This window comes from Takifugu rubripes, chromosome 9 (genome assembly GCF_901000725.2).
Source record: "Takifugu rubripes chromosome 9, fTakRub1.2, whole genome shotgun sequence".
In the NCBI taxonomy this organism is placed as follows: domain Eukaryota; kingdom Metazoa; phylum Chordata; class Actinopteri; order Tetraodontiformes; family Tetraodontidae; genus Takifugu; species Takifugu rubripes.
In genome coordinates, this window is record NC_042293.1 from 8,129,512 (window position 1) to 8,146,141 (window position 16,630).

General features: G+C 48.1%; 1 protein-coding gene across 3 annotated transcripts in view; it reads left to right on the forward strand.

The window, feature by feature from the left end:
• Positions 1-7,695, forward strand: part of ldlrad3 (low density lipoprotein receptor class A domain containing 3) — a 41,466-nt gene extending 33,771 nt beyond the window's left edge. For 2 of the 3 annotated variants that reach the window (XM_029841388.1, XM_011607277.2), the window contains 2 exons: positions 5,339-5,708; positions 5,880-7,695. In XM_029841388.1, the coding sequence (XP_029697248.1) occupies positions 5,339-5,708; positions 5,880-6,072 (563 nt within the window). In that variant the 3' untranslated portion in view covers positions 6,073-7,695. The remainder of the gene's footprint in view (positions 1-5,338; positions 5,709-5,879) is intronic. The other variant, XR_964799.2, reaches the window with a different exon arrangement.
• The last annotated feature ends 8,935 nt before the right edge of the window (positions 7,696-16,630 follow it).

Consider the following 16,630-nt stretch of genomic DNA (forward strand, 5'->3'; position numbering starts at 1 on the left):
ATACCCCCAAATACCCCCAAAACCGAATACTCTGTCCAAAAAAGTGTGTTTATATGCAGGAAGATGGTGGTTGAGGCTGATGTAACACTATGCTATCAGAGAGAAGGTCAGCTGGGGAAGCCACCTAGGATTCCAAATCTCAGTGCTATTCCACATGCAGATGTTTACCAACAAAAACACAAAAACAGTAAAAGCAGGATTCCGGAGGTTTTATTTTACTTATCCATTTCCTTTTTAAGCTGGGTTTATTGCAACCATAACGACCAGAAACGCTTCTAAGACCGCTCTTGTTTTTTCACCCTGCAGCTTGAGCTCTGTAGCAAGAGGAGGGAAAAGGTCCCGAGTGCACAGAACGCATGTGTGTGTGTCAGATTCCTCCACCCTGCAGTGTGGGTTTCGGCAGGATGAAAGGTTCCTGAGAATTTGTTTGTTCTGCATTGCGGTTTCACACAGAACGGTATCAGAAGCAGCTCCCACATGTGCTCCTACGCATGTGCACCTAGCTGATGGGATTTTTATGACTACATGTTTACTACCACACACACACAACCTGGTATCCACACTGAGTCGCCCCCTTTCAGTGTTTCTGCAATAGATGTCATCATCAGTGTGTCGTGCGCCCCCTAGTGGTTCACCTCTTCTGCTACCCTACCCTAAATTATAAAGGCACGCCTTCCAAACAAGACAACATAAGCCTCATCTGTAGTTAGCATGACCATGAAAGCTCCACTCTGATGGTCCTTTATCATCCAAAAGCACTTGGGCTTCTAGCAGTGCATCCTGGGATGCCATAGGATGATTGCTTTCCGCTCTATGTAAATTTTACACGTCTCTTCATGAGTGTGAAAGGAGTCTTCGGTGCAGGCGGAGAGTATCCAGGTAGATGCAATTTTCTCCCGCTTCGCTGGCATCGTTGTCCTTAATCGAGAGCTTTATGCTAATCAAAATACGCGTGCAGTGGCGTGTTGGCTCGCCTTCACTCGTTCCCTTTCATATCCGTACCTGCTCAAATGTTTTTCATCATAGGATTTAAAAGGTAGCTGCGTTGGTTAGAAGGTGGAAAAGCCTCTGTAGCCCTGCAGCATGTCTGCCGTTCATCCGCAGCATTGTTTGATTAAAGACGGGCTAAGAAGTTATTTCCAGCTTCTTTTAATCATGGCTCGCTCAGTGGTCTGTCCTCCTTCATTAACTGCAAGTACAAGATTCTATTTCTGGCTGTGCCTGTGCTGAACTATCTGCAATCTGCGGCAACTCTCTGGATTTTTGTGACTTTATTTCACTTGCAGCATAATTGTAGTCTGGAACCAGCTCTGATTAGCAACGCGAGAAATGTAGCAGAGTGACTTGGCTTAAGCACACGCGCTTAAGCATCTTTCAGCCTGTTAATATTGTGACCGTCCATCACCTGTTGGAGGAGAAAAGTCAATAAACTATCTGAAAATACCCATCGGTTCAATAAAGCTTTAGATGTCACGCGAGGCTGTCTAATTCTGTTTAAAACAAATCTTTTCACCGTGACTATTTTATGATGGTTGCCATCTACCTGGGGCTCCAGAGAGAGCGGAGGATAAAATCCAGAGATCTTTTTCATCTGTCACATTAGGGTCGATAGAAAAAGGCGACAGGATTCAGTTAGCGGGTTGACAGTGATGATCTCCGTCGCACCAGCAGTGACAGTGACGTAGAACCTTGTGAATGCTGCAAAAGCAAGAACAAGCGCAGCCCAGTGGCTTCAAAAAGACGAGCGTTTGTGACTCATTAAAGCAGACATGTTCATAAAGGGATAATGTGGTCTTAAAAGTTATTCAGACACATTTATAAATGTCATTTGACACACATATACATAAAATTTCATTTAGTTAATGTTTGTTCGCACCAAGGCTGAAGGGAAAGACAGAAATAACTTGTTTGCAAGGTTGACAGAGGGAGGGCGGAGATGTAGGAGAGAGCGAACAAGGGATCGAGGCAAAAAAAGGGGGTGTTGACTTTTCTGCAGGGGTGCAGCTTTGGGTCTGTGCATTAAAATACCCGAGCCCCGCGGCACGTTCACGCTTTCTCCTCCGTGGTACCGGAGATGAGCCGCGTGTGCACGTTGGCTCTGAAAAGGCTGCTTCATCCGTCCTGGCTCCTCCGCTCCTGCCTCCCTCCACCTCTGGGCAGCGTGTGACCTCCCAATGTCCCGATAATTCTCTCTTCTCTAATGCAGTGTGAAAAGAACGACACTGTTGGCAGCAGGTGGCAGAATGAGGGGAAAAAAACAAGTGCTCGACAATCGGATAGAGTGAGCAAGAGAAGGGAGCAGGAGAGGAAGAAGGGAGACTTGAGTGGAGCTGACCCCTCTTTGCTCACGGTAAGAACGTTCTTATGCACGCTGTCCGGGGTCAGCGCGGCGTTTGATCGTAAAACCAGAAGCACCAGTCTACCCCGGAAAATTACCAGCACGAGGGCTCGTGACAGAGCGAGCATGCTGATGAAAGGTGGGAATTCTGGCGAGCACAAAGCTGATAGAGAGGAGGAGGGATGTATTAGAGGAGAAACCCCAGGGAGAGGCCAGGAGCCCAGGAGTGGTGTGGGGGGGTTGGAGGAGGTGGGGAGGCGCTCTTGTGTAATTACAGTGGAACGGTTACCGGCCGACAGCTTCCACATATGGAATACTGATGACCTCATAAATGCCGTTTTGGACCAACGCTAATATTTACATGGACATTAATTCATGCGTTATAACCACGTCGTCGCAGTTGTTGCGTCGGGATGGTTACCGTGGTGCCGAATTCATGAATGCATCCCAGAATATTCTAATTCCAGAATTGTGAGTGAGCGGCCTGCAGACGCCACTCAGTTATGGCTAAAAATATGTAATCATTGATATAGACGACCTCATTAATCCAGTTTTTACTGCAGAGTGTGTGTTTGTGTGTGTGTTTTGTCTGTTTTTCGTCATTTCAAGAGCTGTTTAAGGGTTAAAAACTGCTTTTGATGTTCAGTTTGGAATGGTTAAGGGTGGGATTATTCTTGTAGTGATGATAGCTAGCGTCAGAGAATGCATTAAGGTAAGGAGAGTCCTCACAGAGATAGAAGTACAAAGAAGTGTGCGTTCACCGATAACATCTTGTCCATTATCAGAGAACAGGCGGTCTGTTTGTACCCCTCCTCTGTCTCTCCATGTGATAATCCCACATGTCTTTGTGTCCCAGCTATAAACGGCGGCCTGTAATGTGAGGCAGGGCGAGACCCCCATGCAGGACCTCTCCCCACACAGGAAAACTACTTGCTTCACTCGCTTTCTGTCTTTTATTTTTTGTGGGCTTCTTTTTTTTCCTGCTCTCTTTTCATCTGCGCGTGATGTGACACAGCCTTTCAGACCTCTGCCGCTAATGTGCCGAATAGGCGGCCATTGTTAATGTTACAGCACTGAGAGTTCCTTTCTGTGTGTTTGGTGGTTCTCCCACCGGACCGGAGCGCTGTAGGTACCCCAGGGTGGCAGCGGGATCTCGTTATCTCCGGGTTTTTTTGTAGGGACTAATTATGGAAATGGTCTGTCTTTGTTTCCAAGGTCCCGTTCTTAGTCAATTGGTCGCCTACTAGCCAATTTGAAATCACATGGGAGGGGCGGATGGGGGCTTTTTTGTCAGCTGGTGCCCGACTGGGGCAGCTGGGGGGGGCATCTGAATTAGATTAGATTTAATTAAGGAGTGGGGCCCCTGACTACACACTGCTACATGAATGGGCTGTGTGCCAGGCTAGTTGTTGTGAGGAATGCGGCAGTATTTCTGCACACACACACACACACACACACACACACACACACACACACACACACACACACACACACACACACTCACTCACTCAGATTCACAGGTATTGAAGGTGAATTGACTGAAGCAGCAATGTGTGACAGAAACTCATCTGCCAATGACACGTTTTGATGTTCACAGCAGCGACGGTTCAAAGCAATGTTTCAATTTGGAGCGTTTCTGTTGAAAAGATGGTCTGATTTTGTTCTGGTGATAAGGTCACGATCAGACGAAGGCGGGTCAGACTAAAAACAGTACTACAGATTAGGAAAGAAATCCTTCCAGAGGATTTCCCTTTCGTTAGCATGTTTTAGTGATGCGCGCTTTAAGGCTGCTGTGTTGCTGACGCTATCACAAACGGATGTTTTGTCGGCCTCGGCACATCTCGGGTAATTGTTTGACATCCTGGAACGCCGCCTCGCCTCAGGGATGGACGCAGCGGCCGTGCTAAACGCAATATCACCCAAGTGCGTGTAAATCTCTAATCCTGGAACACTTCAAAACCCTCCTGGAGTGCTGCTCCTTTAGCTGCGTGGCTTCATAGGGATCTAATCCATATGGATGGAAGCATTTTAGACTATTGATTGAACTCGGAGATATATGTGGAAGCTCTGTTGGCTGTATCCTCCGCTCTCCTGAAAGGTGACGTTCCCACTGTACATTAAACATTCATACACAGAGGCTGTTATGGAAAAGAGAGAAAACCTCTAACAGACAGCCTCCACGGATGTTTCAGCTTTTTAGGAGGCTCACTGGGGTTTAATGTTTACAGCTCCCTGAGGCATTGGTGTAATCTAAACTGAAACAGCAGCTGCAAAATACTTTAATGCAGCTCATCCCTCATTAGCCCATTCTCACTGCAGCTTCATAAATAAAAGGAACTCATTCCACTCCCCCTTCCTCCCTAATACAACAGTATTATGTGCCCATGTTGTGTGCCAGAAAGCAGCAGAAATACCATTTAGTAGTGTAGAGGAGCCTTATCCCGAGTGTCTGATTGAAATTCTCACACTCTCGTATCAGTCAGCGGAAACGTTCGAGTGCTATTCCCCTCCTCCCATTTGGAATAATAAGCTGCATTGCTCTGTGGCGATGCAGCGGTTCCTTTTGTCATTTTGGACAGCGGGGGGTTTACTGTGTTTCTCACCGCTGGCCGCAGCTCTGGTTGTGAACTTTGAGTTCCTCCGACTGCTCCCCGTGGTCAAACATGGTAATCTGTGACGGCGTCTGCCTTACGTCTCCTCCAGTGCAGAGCCTCTCACGTGCTGCTTTATCAAAAAGCGCTGGGAGCTTGTTTTTTGTCCTCACAAAGGCTTATTTTGCTCCTCTGCTTGTTCCCTTTCTTTCTGATAAGGTACGAGGTCTTTGAACATGGAACTCAGAAGCATTCGTTTGTTCTTCCTCTCCCGTCTCTGCTCCGAGGGAGTGTCTGCGTCTCTGCCCCTTTTGTGATTGACAGGATTCACAGCTCCAGCAATCGCTCCCTCGTTTCCTTCCCTACTTCACCTCCTACTCATCCTACCTTTGCTTCCTGTTCTCTGCAGAAGCTCCGGGCCAGGATTTTGTCACACTGGACTACCGCATGCGCTATTACCCCAGCATCACGTACGCCGTCATCGGCAGCGCCGTCATCTTCGTCCTGGTGGTGGCGCTGCTGGCCTTGGTGCTCCACCACCAGAGGAAACGCAGCGTCCTGCTCCCCAGAGGTGTGAGGGGGAGCCTGCATCACCACCAGCCGCTGCTGCTGTCCCGGCTGGTCATCTTGGACCAGGGCAACCTCCACCCAGAGGGTCTCACGGTGGCGGTGGCGGGCCGCTCGAACACACTGGGGCTGGGACTGTCTGGTGCCCTTTACCCCTCTGGACTCTCCACAGACTCTCTGCCGTCGTACTCACAGGCTGTTCAGGACGTCAGGTGAAGAGAATAATGATGATAATAACTCTGGAAGTTCATTATCTTTTGTCTGCATCCAAAGAGCTCTCTCATTATTACAAACCAGTCACGCTACATTCACCCATAGTGACTTTCCCAGTTCATTACTGTGCTGATGTAGCCGTGGCGCCTCTCTTTGTTTCTTCCTCGCAGCCGGCCTCCATGGTTTGATCTACCCCCTCCTCCGTACCTCTCAGTGGAAGGATCCTCATCAGAGGATGTGCTTCCCCAATACGAGGAGCTGCATGACCCCACAGCGCGGCACACTGCAGCCTCCGCTCCCAGAACTGTGGCCTCAGGTGCCCAGGTGAGCAGGAGATCCAGAGACGACTTGGACCAGCTGTAGCTGCAGGTTCGCACGAGGCCAGGACAGCCTCCAGCCAGCAGAGCAAAAGACTGTAGCTCCAGCAGGGCTCGGAATGTCCTGTAAGCTGAGCTGCTCTGGACCTAGACTGGATGTTGTGTACTGGCTCCCCCTAGTGGAGTCATGGATGAGTGCACTCCACCCTCATGACGATCGCTAAGCGACGTTTTAAAGGTTACTTCAGTTGATTTGTGCCCTTTTAAGAGATCCTTTCCACTAAACTGCAGTCTCTGTCTTCTTTCAGACCATTTATACCTGATGGCTTCTCTCTCAATGGATAATTATCTACAGTAAAGGATCCATGATATTCTGTGTTCTAATGGAAATGGAGGCACATATTTAGCTGTAGGATTTGTTGTACTTTTTTTTAAATCAATACCTTAATGTGACATTAAATAATATATTGATTTAGTAAATGATAATAATGTTTGAGCTGTAGATAAGAGTTGCAGCTTGTTGCTTTTGAAGATAAGCGGTACAGTTGCGTAGGAGTTTGATGGCAATTATTACGTACTGTGGAAAAGCAGCTTGTCTCTGTCTACAGTGTGGAAATAAGCAGTCATCTAATAAAATCTAGCAGATAATGATTACAAAATTTCCTTGTATTAAATCATAAAGCGTTTTAAGTAAAAACATGTCACAATAGCTGAAAGAAGATCTCATATTCATTTAAATGGAAGCTAAAATATGAAAGAGAAAAAAGAAAAAAGTTAATCAAGAACATACTCTCAGCCGGTTTAAGTTTGTATGAATACACATTTCTTGTCCATACATGTATATATGTGTTCTCAAGGCCTGGTGTTAGTGCCTCTGTGCTTCATCTGTTGGCACAAACAGTCTTTGAAACCTCAAAAACCAGCGTTTTACAATAAGCTCAAAGCAGACATGTGAGACAATCATCAGAATGTCGTGAATCTTGCTCAGCAGTATTAAACCGGGACTCCAATCCTCATGTGAAGATGACAGCTGTGACATTATATGTTGGCTCTTGTTTAACACGAGGAAGAAGGAAAAGCAGGTTTCTGATAGAAGAATTTGTACAAAGACTCGTCTTTGTCCAGGAAATCCAATCAAAACCAAAGATATTCATTAAGACTGACCAGGCTCCTAAAACCTGTGGGTGTCTGTTTCTGTACAGGAAAAATATGATAAGCGATGGAGGGCAAAACCAAAATGATATTTGCTGTAAAACTGGAACATTTCTCAGGCTAAAACTGCCTCTCTGAGCTGTAATCTGATTCTTTATTCTGTTTTAAGAAATCTTAAATATTTAGTTCAGTCTCATGAAGTTTCTGTCATTTTTCTGTTTTCTGTTTTTTTTGCTCCTCATGATCTTTTTTAGCATTGAAAATAAAATAAAACTCTGCCTCCCTTTTCTTCCTTTGAGTGTTTAAGGCCTTTCATAACATTTTCCTTGCAAATTTATTTTTTATTTAATCTTGTCCTCGAGACAGTTAGATTTTAGTATCAAACCCATAAATACTGCAGTGGAGGAGGAGCAGAATGTATTTCCTGTTGCAAAATGGTGGAAACTTAAATCATTTGTATGTATCTGATTGTCAATAAGAGTAAAGTGGCATCTAAACGCTCATCATCTCAAACGTGCACTGTTGTCACCTATCATCCATTTCTTTATAATGATCATTAGAGTTCTGCACCGACATTTCTGTCCAGCAGATGTCGCCCTGTCGCCATAATAAACGGACCTCGGAGCAGAAACGTTCAAACCTGAAGTTCTTCATTTCTCTCTCGCGTCACTGCTGTCAACTATTATCTATTTATTTTAGGTTTCGATGACACCTAAAGATGTTTGGCTTCAAGCTTAGGTCCAGCCGGAACTCATGGCAACCGTCTCAGTGAGATCTTTCGTGAGACAAAGGTCGTCCAATTCATAAGTTGCCTCCTATTTTCATTGTCATGATTCTATAACATTCATTTTAAGTTGCCTCTCCCACCGTAATATCCGTATCACATTATGATACAGATAAGCCGTGATACCATCACACAACACCCCCTCCGTGTCCTTCACATCCCTCCACCTGCCCTCCCCCCAGCTTCCTAACTGTCCAATATCCATTATTGTTCATCTTTTATCTGCCGGCACTTAAACTCATCTCTCATTTTCAGCCCCCCCCCAGCACCGGCAGCAGCTCCGCTGTCCTTTACCTCATCTTAAACCCGGGTTCTAGAGCCCTGTGTTTGCTTAGCCCGAGCTCTTAACCACACAGACTTTAATTAAAAGCCTGCACGCTCCTCTTTTTCAGCCTGTCCTCTTTCCTGTCTGCCAGGCAGCTGGTGACTGGGGGAAATGTCCGGCTGAAGTGGAGGACATCGGGACACGCTCTTCAGTCAATCAAAAGGAACAGAGAATATTTAAAAAAGAGGTTTTAGTTAAAGTTGGACTGGTCATTATAGTGAGAGGAAGCGGCTGGAGCTGGTTTAATGGAGGTGACTTTTGCTCAGTATATGACCAGACGACGTGAAAACGCAGGTGATTCATCACACATACCTGTCTGAGGTCTTATCAGGGTGGAGGTGCTTCAGTGCCGCAGTGACCCTGAAAGCTTTGTTGTCAGGGTCAGTTTGCCCCTGTAGGGTCTGCCACACACTATTAGTCATGGTTGGAGAGCCAGAAAAACTTAATGAAGGACCGGCGCGTCCTGGTCGGGACTCTGCTCTGGAGCCGGGGATGGAGCTCAATGACAGGCCCCCACTGGCCTACGACCTCACCTCTGATGCCCAGGTCAGAGCCGATGAGCTCCTGTGTTTAATGGCAGGACTGCTGACTGTATCAATCCAGACTGAGGTACACAAATAAAGACAAATCACTTTTTCAGCCTCCTTTGACAAGACACCAAATCTTTTTTACTTTCTGCGCCACTTAACAATCAGTTGAACTGCTGGAGGCCGTCTTCAGAGTGTTAGAAGAGCTCTAAATGAGCATCCCCCTGAAAACTGAGACCCTGTTGGACATTTTCTTTACTAATGGACTTATTTCTGCTTTGGTCAGTCCTGCCGCGACCCTGCTGTGATGTGCAGGGACGATGTCATCATGCAGAAGGTCAAACGGACATATTCTGTCTTGGCTTTTGCATTATTGTAACAAACATCTGTTGGAAAAATGCATTTTGGCACCAACCAAACTAAAATAAAAGGCAGGTCGCTCCCGGTTTTGCTCACATATACAATCAGTCACTTTGGTTCGGTGCCACGGCTCCAGTGAACTGAAGATAAGACCCCGTGTTTTCACATGTAAATGACGCGAGCTTGGAGGGGAAAGGATTGGGCGTATTGTTAGCGGGGAGCAGCACTGAGGGGCTGCGAGGTGCTCTGCTGAGGGGTTTGGCCAGTGCAGCTCTTATCAGATGAAGAGCAGGCCTCTGAGGGTAGGAGGGGTCGGCGAGGGACAAGGGCTGGGTAGGATCGAGGGGGCCAACAAGAGAATAGAACAGCTGGCGGAGTCACGCGTGCAACCTCGAAAACACACAGAGACCAGACACGCTGAGCACGGTGGGAATCTCCTCTGCAAAGACCCACAAACACACGAGCTCTTTTTTTTTTTCTTTTTTTTATCAGTCACCAGCCAGCAAGTCTTAGCAGCAAATCACACACCCACAGCATGGAAACGGGAGCGTTCCACACAATCACAAAGCAAAACGACAAAGATTTACAGCAAATAAAGACCAGGATTTGGGTTTCACATGAATTGCGGTTCAACGTGAGCCCCGGATTTTAAACTCAGAGTAAAGTTCCTTCATCGCTCACAGCGGTCACACACAATTATGGAAATGACACCACAAATGTTGTTGGGGGGGGTGAAGAAATTCAGCAAAAATGAAAGGCCGAATCAATCAGAACCGCCTGAGAAAATGCTCATGAGATCAAAGTTCCCCTAAACATGTGACCCCGTGTTAGTTTTTACTGCCATGCTTCGGCTTAAGTTGCCGACATTCCGACAGCAGCCAAAATTCCTCTCATATATATGCATATATGCGTACATATGCATAAGTCAGACCAGTGTTAGCAGCTGAAACAGTAACACTTCCCTGCTTAAGAATAGACCAGGGTGCTGGCTCTTGTCCCCGCCATTCAGACCAGTGTTAACCACACAGACCAGCATGCTAATGGGTAATCCCTGAGGACCAGCCACCTTTGTGTCATCCCCTAAGAGGATGTCTCTCTCTGGGCGACTGGGTGACAGCCACCAGGCTGCCGGCAAATGGACAAGCAGCGTGTTGGCGGATTCTCATCTGAGCCCTCCAGAGGTGGACCAGCAGGTTGCCAGACCCTGACGGGTTCCTGACGGGCAGAAGATTGGCGCCTTAAAAGGTTGTGGGTGAGAGTGTGGCGAGGGAGTCGTTGTGCAGCAGGTGGGACGTGTCAACAAAGACCCAAAGGACTCCAGCGGCACTGGGATGAGGTTGTTGCTTTTGTCTTAAAAGAAAAAAAAAGCTCATAATGACTTGAAGACCCATTGTTGATATTTGCATAATAGCAAGAAATTGTCAGGGGTAAACGGGGCTTTGGCATCTGAAAGATTTTCCTGGGGATTGGAGCAAGTGTCCGTGTGTCTCGGTGGATTAGAACATTCCACACTGCAAGGTGGGAAGTTGGAGAGGGGAGTCAGCCAAGAAGAAGGCTGTCACCGAGGACCAGAGAGGACATTCCACAGTGCAAGGTGCAGCATGGAGGACATAGCAGGCATGAAATCCCTTTGGAGAAAACCTGTATTCATTATGATGCGACTAAATAAAGCGTAGGGTGGGGGTGGGGGCGGGGGCGGGGGCGGGGTCCCTCCCTGGAGACGGTTCAAAATGGATGTGTGGTCTGCGCGTGTGGTACTATATGTTACTGGCCAGCCTTCATAACTCCATACAACAGTTCATCCAGGCCTGGTTTTATACTGTCTGTGATGAAATATCGTGGTCTCATCCCAACTCTGTTCCCTCATCTGTCTTGGTGCCCCCCAGAGGACTGAGCTCCACATGCAGCACCCAGGTTGTGCAGTAGGACGGGAGCAGGCGGGACCTCCGACCATCTCTGTCTGTTTACATCCTCGTAAAAGCATATCGAGAAGAATTTATGTATCACAACTACAGTTATTACAAAAGGACCTTCACTTATTCTGAATCCTGATGAGATGAAATATAGTTAAAGGGTGACATTTGCAGAGATGGGCAACAAAACCAGGTTAAATAAGCCCCTTTATACTTTATCTATAGCAATCTTTTGGCACTGAGGGGTCTGGCTGGATTATTCTGAAACCTGGATTTAATCGATTTGAAATTTGGTTGGGATCCTGCAGCAGGACCGGTGTTCAGAGATGCTCTCGGGATTTTTCTTGTAATTGCCCCACTTGTTGGTATGTTGGTAATCATTTTAGATTAAATGTCCCCGAGATCCTTTAGCAAACCTCTGAATCTTCGTGATTTCTCAGGCTAGATGTGTCAGGACCGTTGATGCTGGATCAGCAGATTTTAAACACACTTTAGAGAACACAATTTTGAAAGAAAGGGAGCAAAAGTCGCCAGTCTTCTATCAAGGCCGCAGTCCTGAACTTCCTTCATGTGTTTGAGTTGTTTGTTCTGGACGTTTGTTACATATTTGTCATGGTAATCTGATGTCCCCCCATGCTAAACATCATCAATCGTTCTTTGCCTGCAGCAACACCACCCCCCATTGCCCTCGCTCTTTCTTTATTATGAAACATTCAGAGAAACCTACACACACCCTGCTTAGAAAGGATCCCCCGACCCGGCTCGCAGTCCACCAGACAGGGCCACCCCATGCATCGCACGTTCCACGCAAGCAGGGAGCACGACACGTCCTCATGCCCCTCATTTTATCCATGCACCTCGGTTCCATCCATCATATCTGCACCCCCCCCCCCCTCCCCCGGGTCCCCATCATGTCCTTACAAAGGCAGCAAGCCAAAGAAAAGAAAAGGCAGAAAAGGAGAGAAGAATACAGCCGCTACCATGCAGAACAGTGCTGGCCGAAGTACCGTCTATTGTCCCGGGCCCTGCCTCTCCTCGCCTGGTCTCTCCTAAAAACACACCCTCTTCTCCCAGGAAACAACAGCCCCACAGCTGGGGGGATGGAACTTGGGGTGTGTTGCTGTCTAAAGGAGTATAGTTCAGGCCCCGCGATGGCCCCCTGGTCACCAGCCGACCGTACGTGTTGAGCCGTCAAACGGGGACGCCCTGGCCCTCCCCTTGTCTTCATGGGCACTCCTTCTGGTGGGCAGTGGAGGCCCCCGAACCGGTGACTCAGGGGCCCAAAGGCACAAATGCACCATGCTCTGCTGACCCGAACTCACAGGAGAACAGAGAGGCTCAGGTTGAGCGCGGGGGCCCGACCACGCATCTGCAGGGAACATTTTAAAAAGAGGAACTCCCTGACACGTTTATACGCCTTTAACTTCACTCAGATGTGTGCGCTCAACTGAAATGCTGCTGCAGCACAGATCTGGCTTCTGCTAAAGGAAAGAAGACAAAATCCAGGTTCCAAAAAGGACTAAGATTGAAGAGGGGGAAAGCATGAAAGTGAATGGGCTGCATCCACTGGCTGCAGACAAAAGCTAGTGCTTCTCTGTTGATGGCGATGTTCTGTCTTTGTAGCCAAAAGAAGAGAGGGATGTCCCCACTTGGTCATGTTCACACCCTCTGCTGATAGAGCACCTCTCACTGCTGGTCATGGATGTTAGGAGGTCCTGCAGCTGCATGAGCACCAATGTTGGTGACACCAGAGAGATGAAGGGAAGAAGACACACTGCTCAGGAAAGAGGTGAAGAAGAAAGGATGCGGACATTCATTTGAGGGTTCCGGACTGAAAGTTAGACCCGAAGTTTGACAAGTGAAGTAAGCAGAGCTGGAACTGAGGAAAATGCTTGGGATATATTGAATGTTGCAAGTGAAACAAAGCATGTGTGGAATTGTCCAAAGGCTGTGAGACTCGAGAGACCGCTGAGGCAAAGCGTGGTGAAGAGGGGGCAGGATGGGCAGGGAAGGGCTCGAGGACGGGATCATGTTTGGCACGTACTTTTAATTGGTGCAAATCAGTAGCAGGGGAACAGAGCATTTGAGATGTTGTCTTAAAATCTGTCTACACACACACACACACACACATTCATGTTCCTTCACAAATGTCTTAATGGAACCGTGACTCACTATGCTCCATCTCTATTCAATAAAAGGACAATGGAGTGCTGAAACTGCTAAACGGCAGTTAAATCCATACGTGTGTGTGCGTGTGTGTGTGTGTGTGTGTGTGTGTGTGTGTGTGTGTGTGTGTGTGTGTGTGTTGGGCATATACATGAGTGTACATAGCCATGTGTTCGGTCCTTGAACCGCACAGATTGGGATTTTCCCCAGTGAACCGCTCCATATGGAGCCTCGCGTCTTCAAGCGCATCAAGGAGCAATCAGAGCCATTAGGAAGCATTCACACACTCACTGGGGTGCACATTCCCCCAGATTTGGGTGTCAGGGCACAGAGCCATGCCCAAAGGCCCCGGGGTGGGGACCTGCGCTGAGGGAACGCACTAGAAGAAGCTGATCCTTCACTCGGCACCGGTTGCTGTGTTGATGCTGGAGGGGCAAAACTGATAGAAACTGTTGAATACAGAGAAAAGTGGTCAGATTAGATTTAAAGATGACATCATGATGCTGTTTAAGATGATGGTGTGGCCACATTCAGTGTTGCTGGGTAGATTACGTTGCTAGGTAGAGTACGCGGAGAGAGAATGAAAGAGTGCCGCATCCTCCCCTGATGGTGATAAATGGAAGCCGTCCCAGCAGTGGGACCACAGACCATCTGTGACACTCAGATAATCTCATAACAGGGAAGCACGTCGACGTACACACTCTCATTTACAATCTGGGGGCAGCGTAGGTCAAATTCTCACCTTCCAGAGGCCAGAAAAGACCAGAAAAAGCACTATAAAATTCTAAGAGTACCTCACAGAAGCGAGCCGTCCTGTTTGTGGCTCCGCTCGAAGACGTGACCCCCTGTGGGATGTTTCAGCCCCACATCTTCCTGCTGATTCAGATGTTCTGCAAGAGAAACTTTTTTTCTAGGTCTTCCCAAAAAACCTGATCTATTTTGGTTTTGAGTCGATTAATCAGACAACATTCCGCCTGGGAACAGCAGAGCGTCTCCACGCGGCGAAGACTCAGGGCAGGAGAGGCGAATATTTATAGAGCCCCCGCACCAGGATTCATCAGCTGATCTCTGCTTCAGTGTTTAGGAAGCCGTCTCCAGGCGGATACAGTAAAAACCCGAGTGTCTAATCGGAAACATGACATCAAATATAAATGACATTGAGTCAAAGTGACCTTTCGGCCCGTCGCTGCAGATTGTCGTCCCCGAGGAGGCACGTTGGCATTTCCTCCACACTACAGTAGGGTGGTTAAAAGGAACGGCCGTTTCCCGGGTAACCCGCTGTGGCATGTTTCGGTGACGGCCGAGACAAAGCCACACGTGACAGGCCTGCCGTCCCCCTACAGCTGTGACCTGTCTCCCACCCTGAAGAGGTAAAGAAGAGCAGGAAGGGAGCTAGAGCTGGATTAGGAGAAGGAAAGAAGTGTGGAGAAATACTAAATCTGAATTAAAGAAAATGAGGAGATGAGAAAATACTTTAGACCCGATCGGCTGCTTGGGGAAAAAAAAAAAAGGCAACAATGTGCGGGGATTAATCCTCAGGAGCACATATGTCAGCGCATGATGATACATTTCTCCACCGGCTCAGCGACCGGCCCACTGCTACTTCAACCCCTCCCAGCAAAGAGGAAACAAAGAGGTTGTAAAGTAGCACAAAGTTGTAAACAACAATGAAAGAAAAGAGTGACTTCACACAAAAAGATGCTGTAACTGTCAGGGGTCAAAATGGCAAGAGGAGCGAACTCTTGACCTCCTCTGCGACCGCGAGCTGCCTCCCGGATAAAACAAAGACTTCATAATCCCGCTCTCTGCCGGTGTGCCTGCAGACTCAGATACCTCTTGGCAGGAGCCCCCCCCCCCCAGCTTTTTTTTTTAATGTCCTCCTCATCAATAATCACGTCTCCCATCCTCCCACCGTCTGCTCCGGAGCAGAGCCTGCTCAAGTGGGTTGCCTTCCTCCAACAAAAGGAATCTTCATCCTGGAGCTTATGAGAGGAGGTGCGCAGAGACGGCGAAGAGATGGACGATCATCAGCTCATCCCTTTAATCCTGAGCAGACAGAGAGACTCTTCAGTGAAGAGCTGGGAAATCCACTGTTCAGGCGCTCTGAGCCCTCAATAGACCTGTAGATGTCAGGGGTCATCCCGGCTTTAACCCTGACATAACAAAACACATGCAACGACAGTAAACTGAACTATGGTATGATCATTTTAAGTCTAAAAATATACAAAAATAAGAACCCTGTGATTTTATTTGAACTGTCATGTCCCCAAAGCCTTCTGGTGCAGTACGACGGAATGATTCGCTGTTGTTGGGCTTCTAATACTGTCTTTGTTTTGCTTTTGTATAATTAAAAGGTTGCGCGGTTCAAACTAGCTCATTTAGCTCGCATTCATTATGCAGGAAGCAGTGGGCCCGACCGTCCCGCGAGAGCCTCTCTGCCATCGCAGAAATACATAAAGTCAAGGATTTGGGACGCGGTGCAGCTCTGCTGTGCATGAGCAACATGTCGCGTTCGGCGGTGCGCGGACGTGCGTATGAGCATGCGTGCCGCTGCGTGCGTACGTGCCATTGTGTCCCCTTGTATGTGCGTGTAAGGAGGTGAGTGTGCGCCTGCATTCAGCGCCTCCCCGCAGCTAATGAGTAGCAGCCCACCTCTCCAGCAGGCCTGGCAGTCCTCGGCAGCAGGGCTGGAGCTGCCGGGTTTTCTCATGGTAATCACACACTTTGTCCCGGGGTGGATAATCCTGCGCTGGCTTTGTCTGGGCCCCAGAGGAGAGCCCCACGAGGTTGACCCCGCTTCACAGAGCGCCACAAAGACCCCAAAAGCAGTGAGCAGCATCAGCAGCACCCCACTCCGGGCCTTGCGCTCCTCAACACTCCTCTGTGCTAACACACACACATACACACACACACACACAAAAATGCGTGCTTGCACAGAATTGGACACACAGCCACCAGCACACTCATTAGTTATTCTCAATTTCAGCAAAGGGGGGTGCTTGGGGGTCATTAAAATGAGCTGTTTGTGCAGACGCATAGACACGAACCTGCGCACACACGCCGCACACGTATGTAAGAACAAATGTTGTGCTGTGATGCATTTGCAACTTTTATGTAGGAAAGGTTAATGGGGATGTTGCAAGGCAGGGTTGCAATGTCTGCAGGCACAGTGAAAACAAGCAAAATGGCCAAAACAGTCATCACACACTCCTGACAGCTTCCCAATATCACACACACAGCATCTCCAGCCCCTCCAGTAACAGGGAATGACAGCACTTAGCTCGTCCTGTCGCTGGCAGAGTTCCAGGCTTGATAAATTCGATGCGCACAGGACGTATAGCTGGAAGGAGCCAGGGCTTGGCATGAACTCAGGGAGG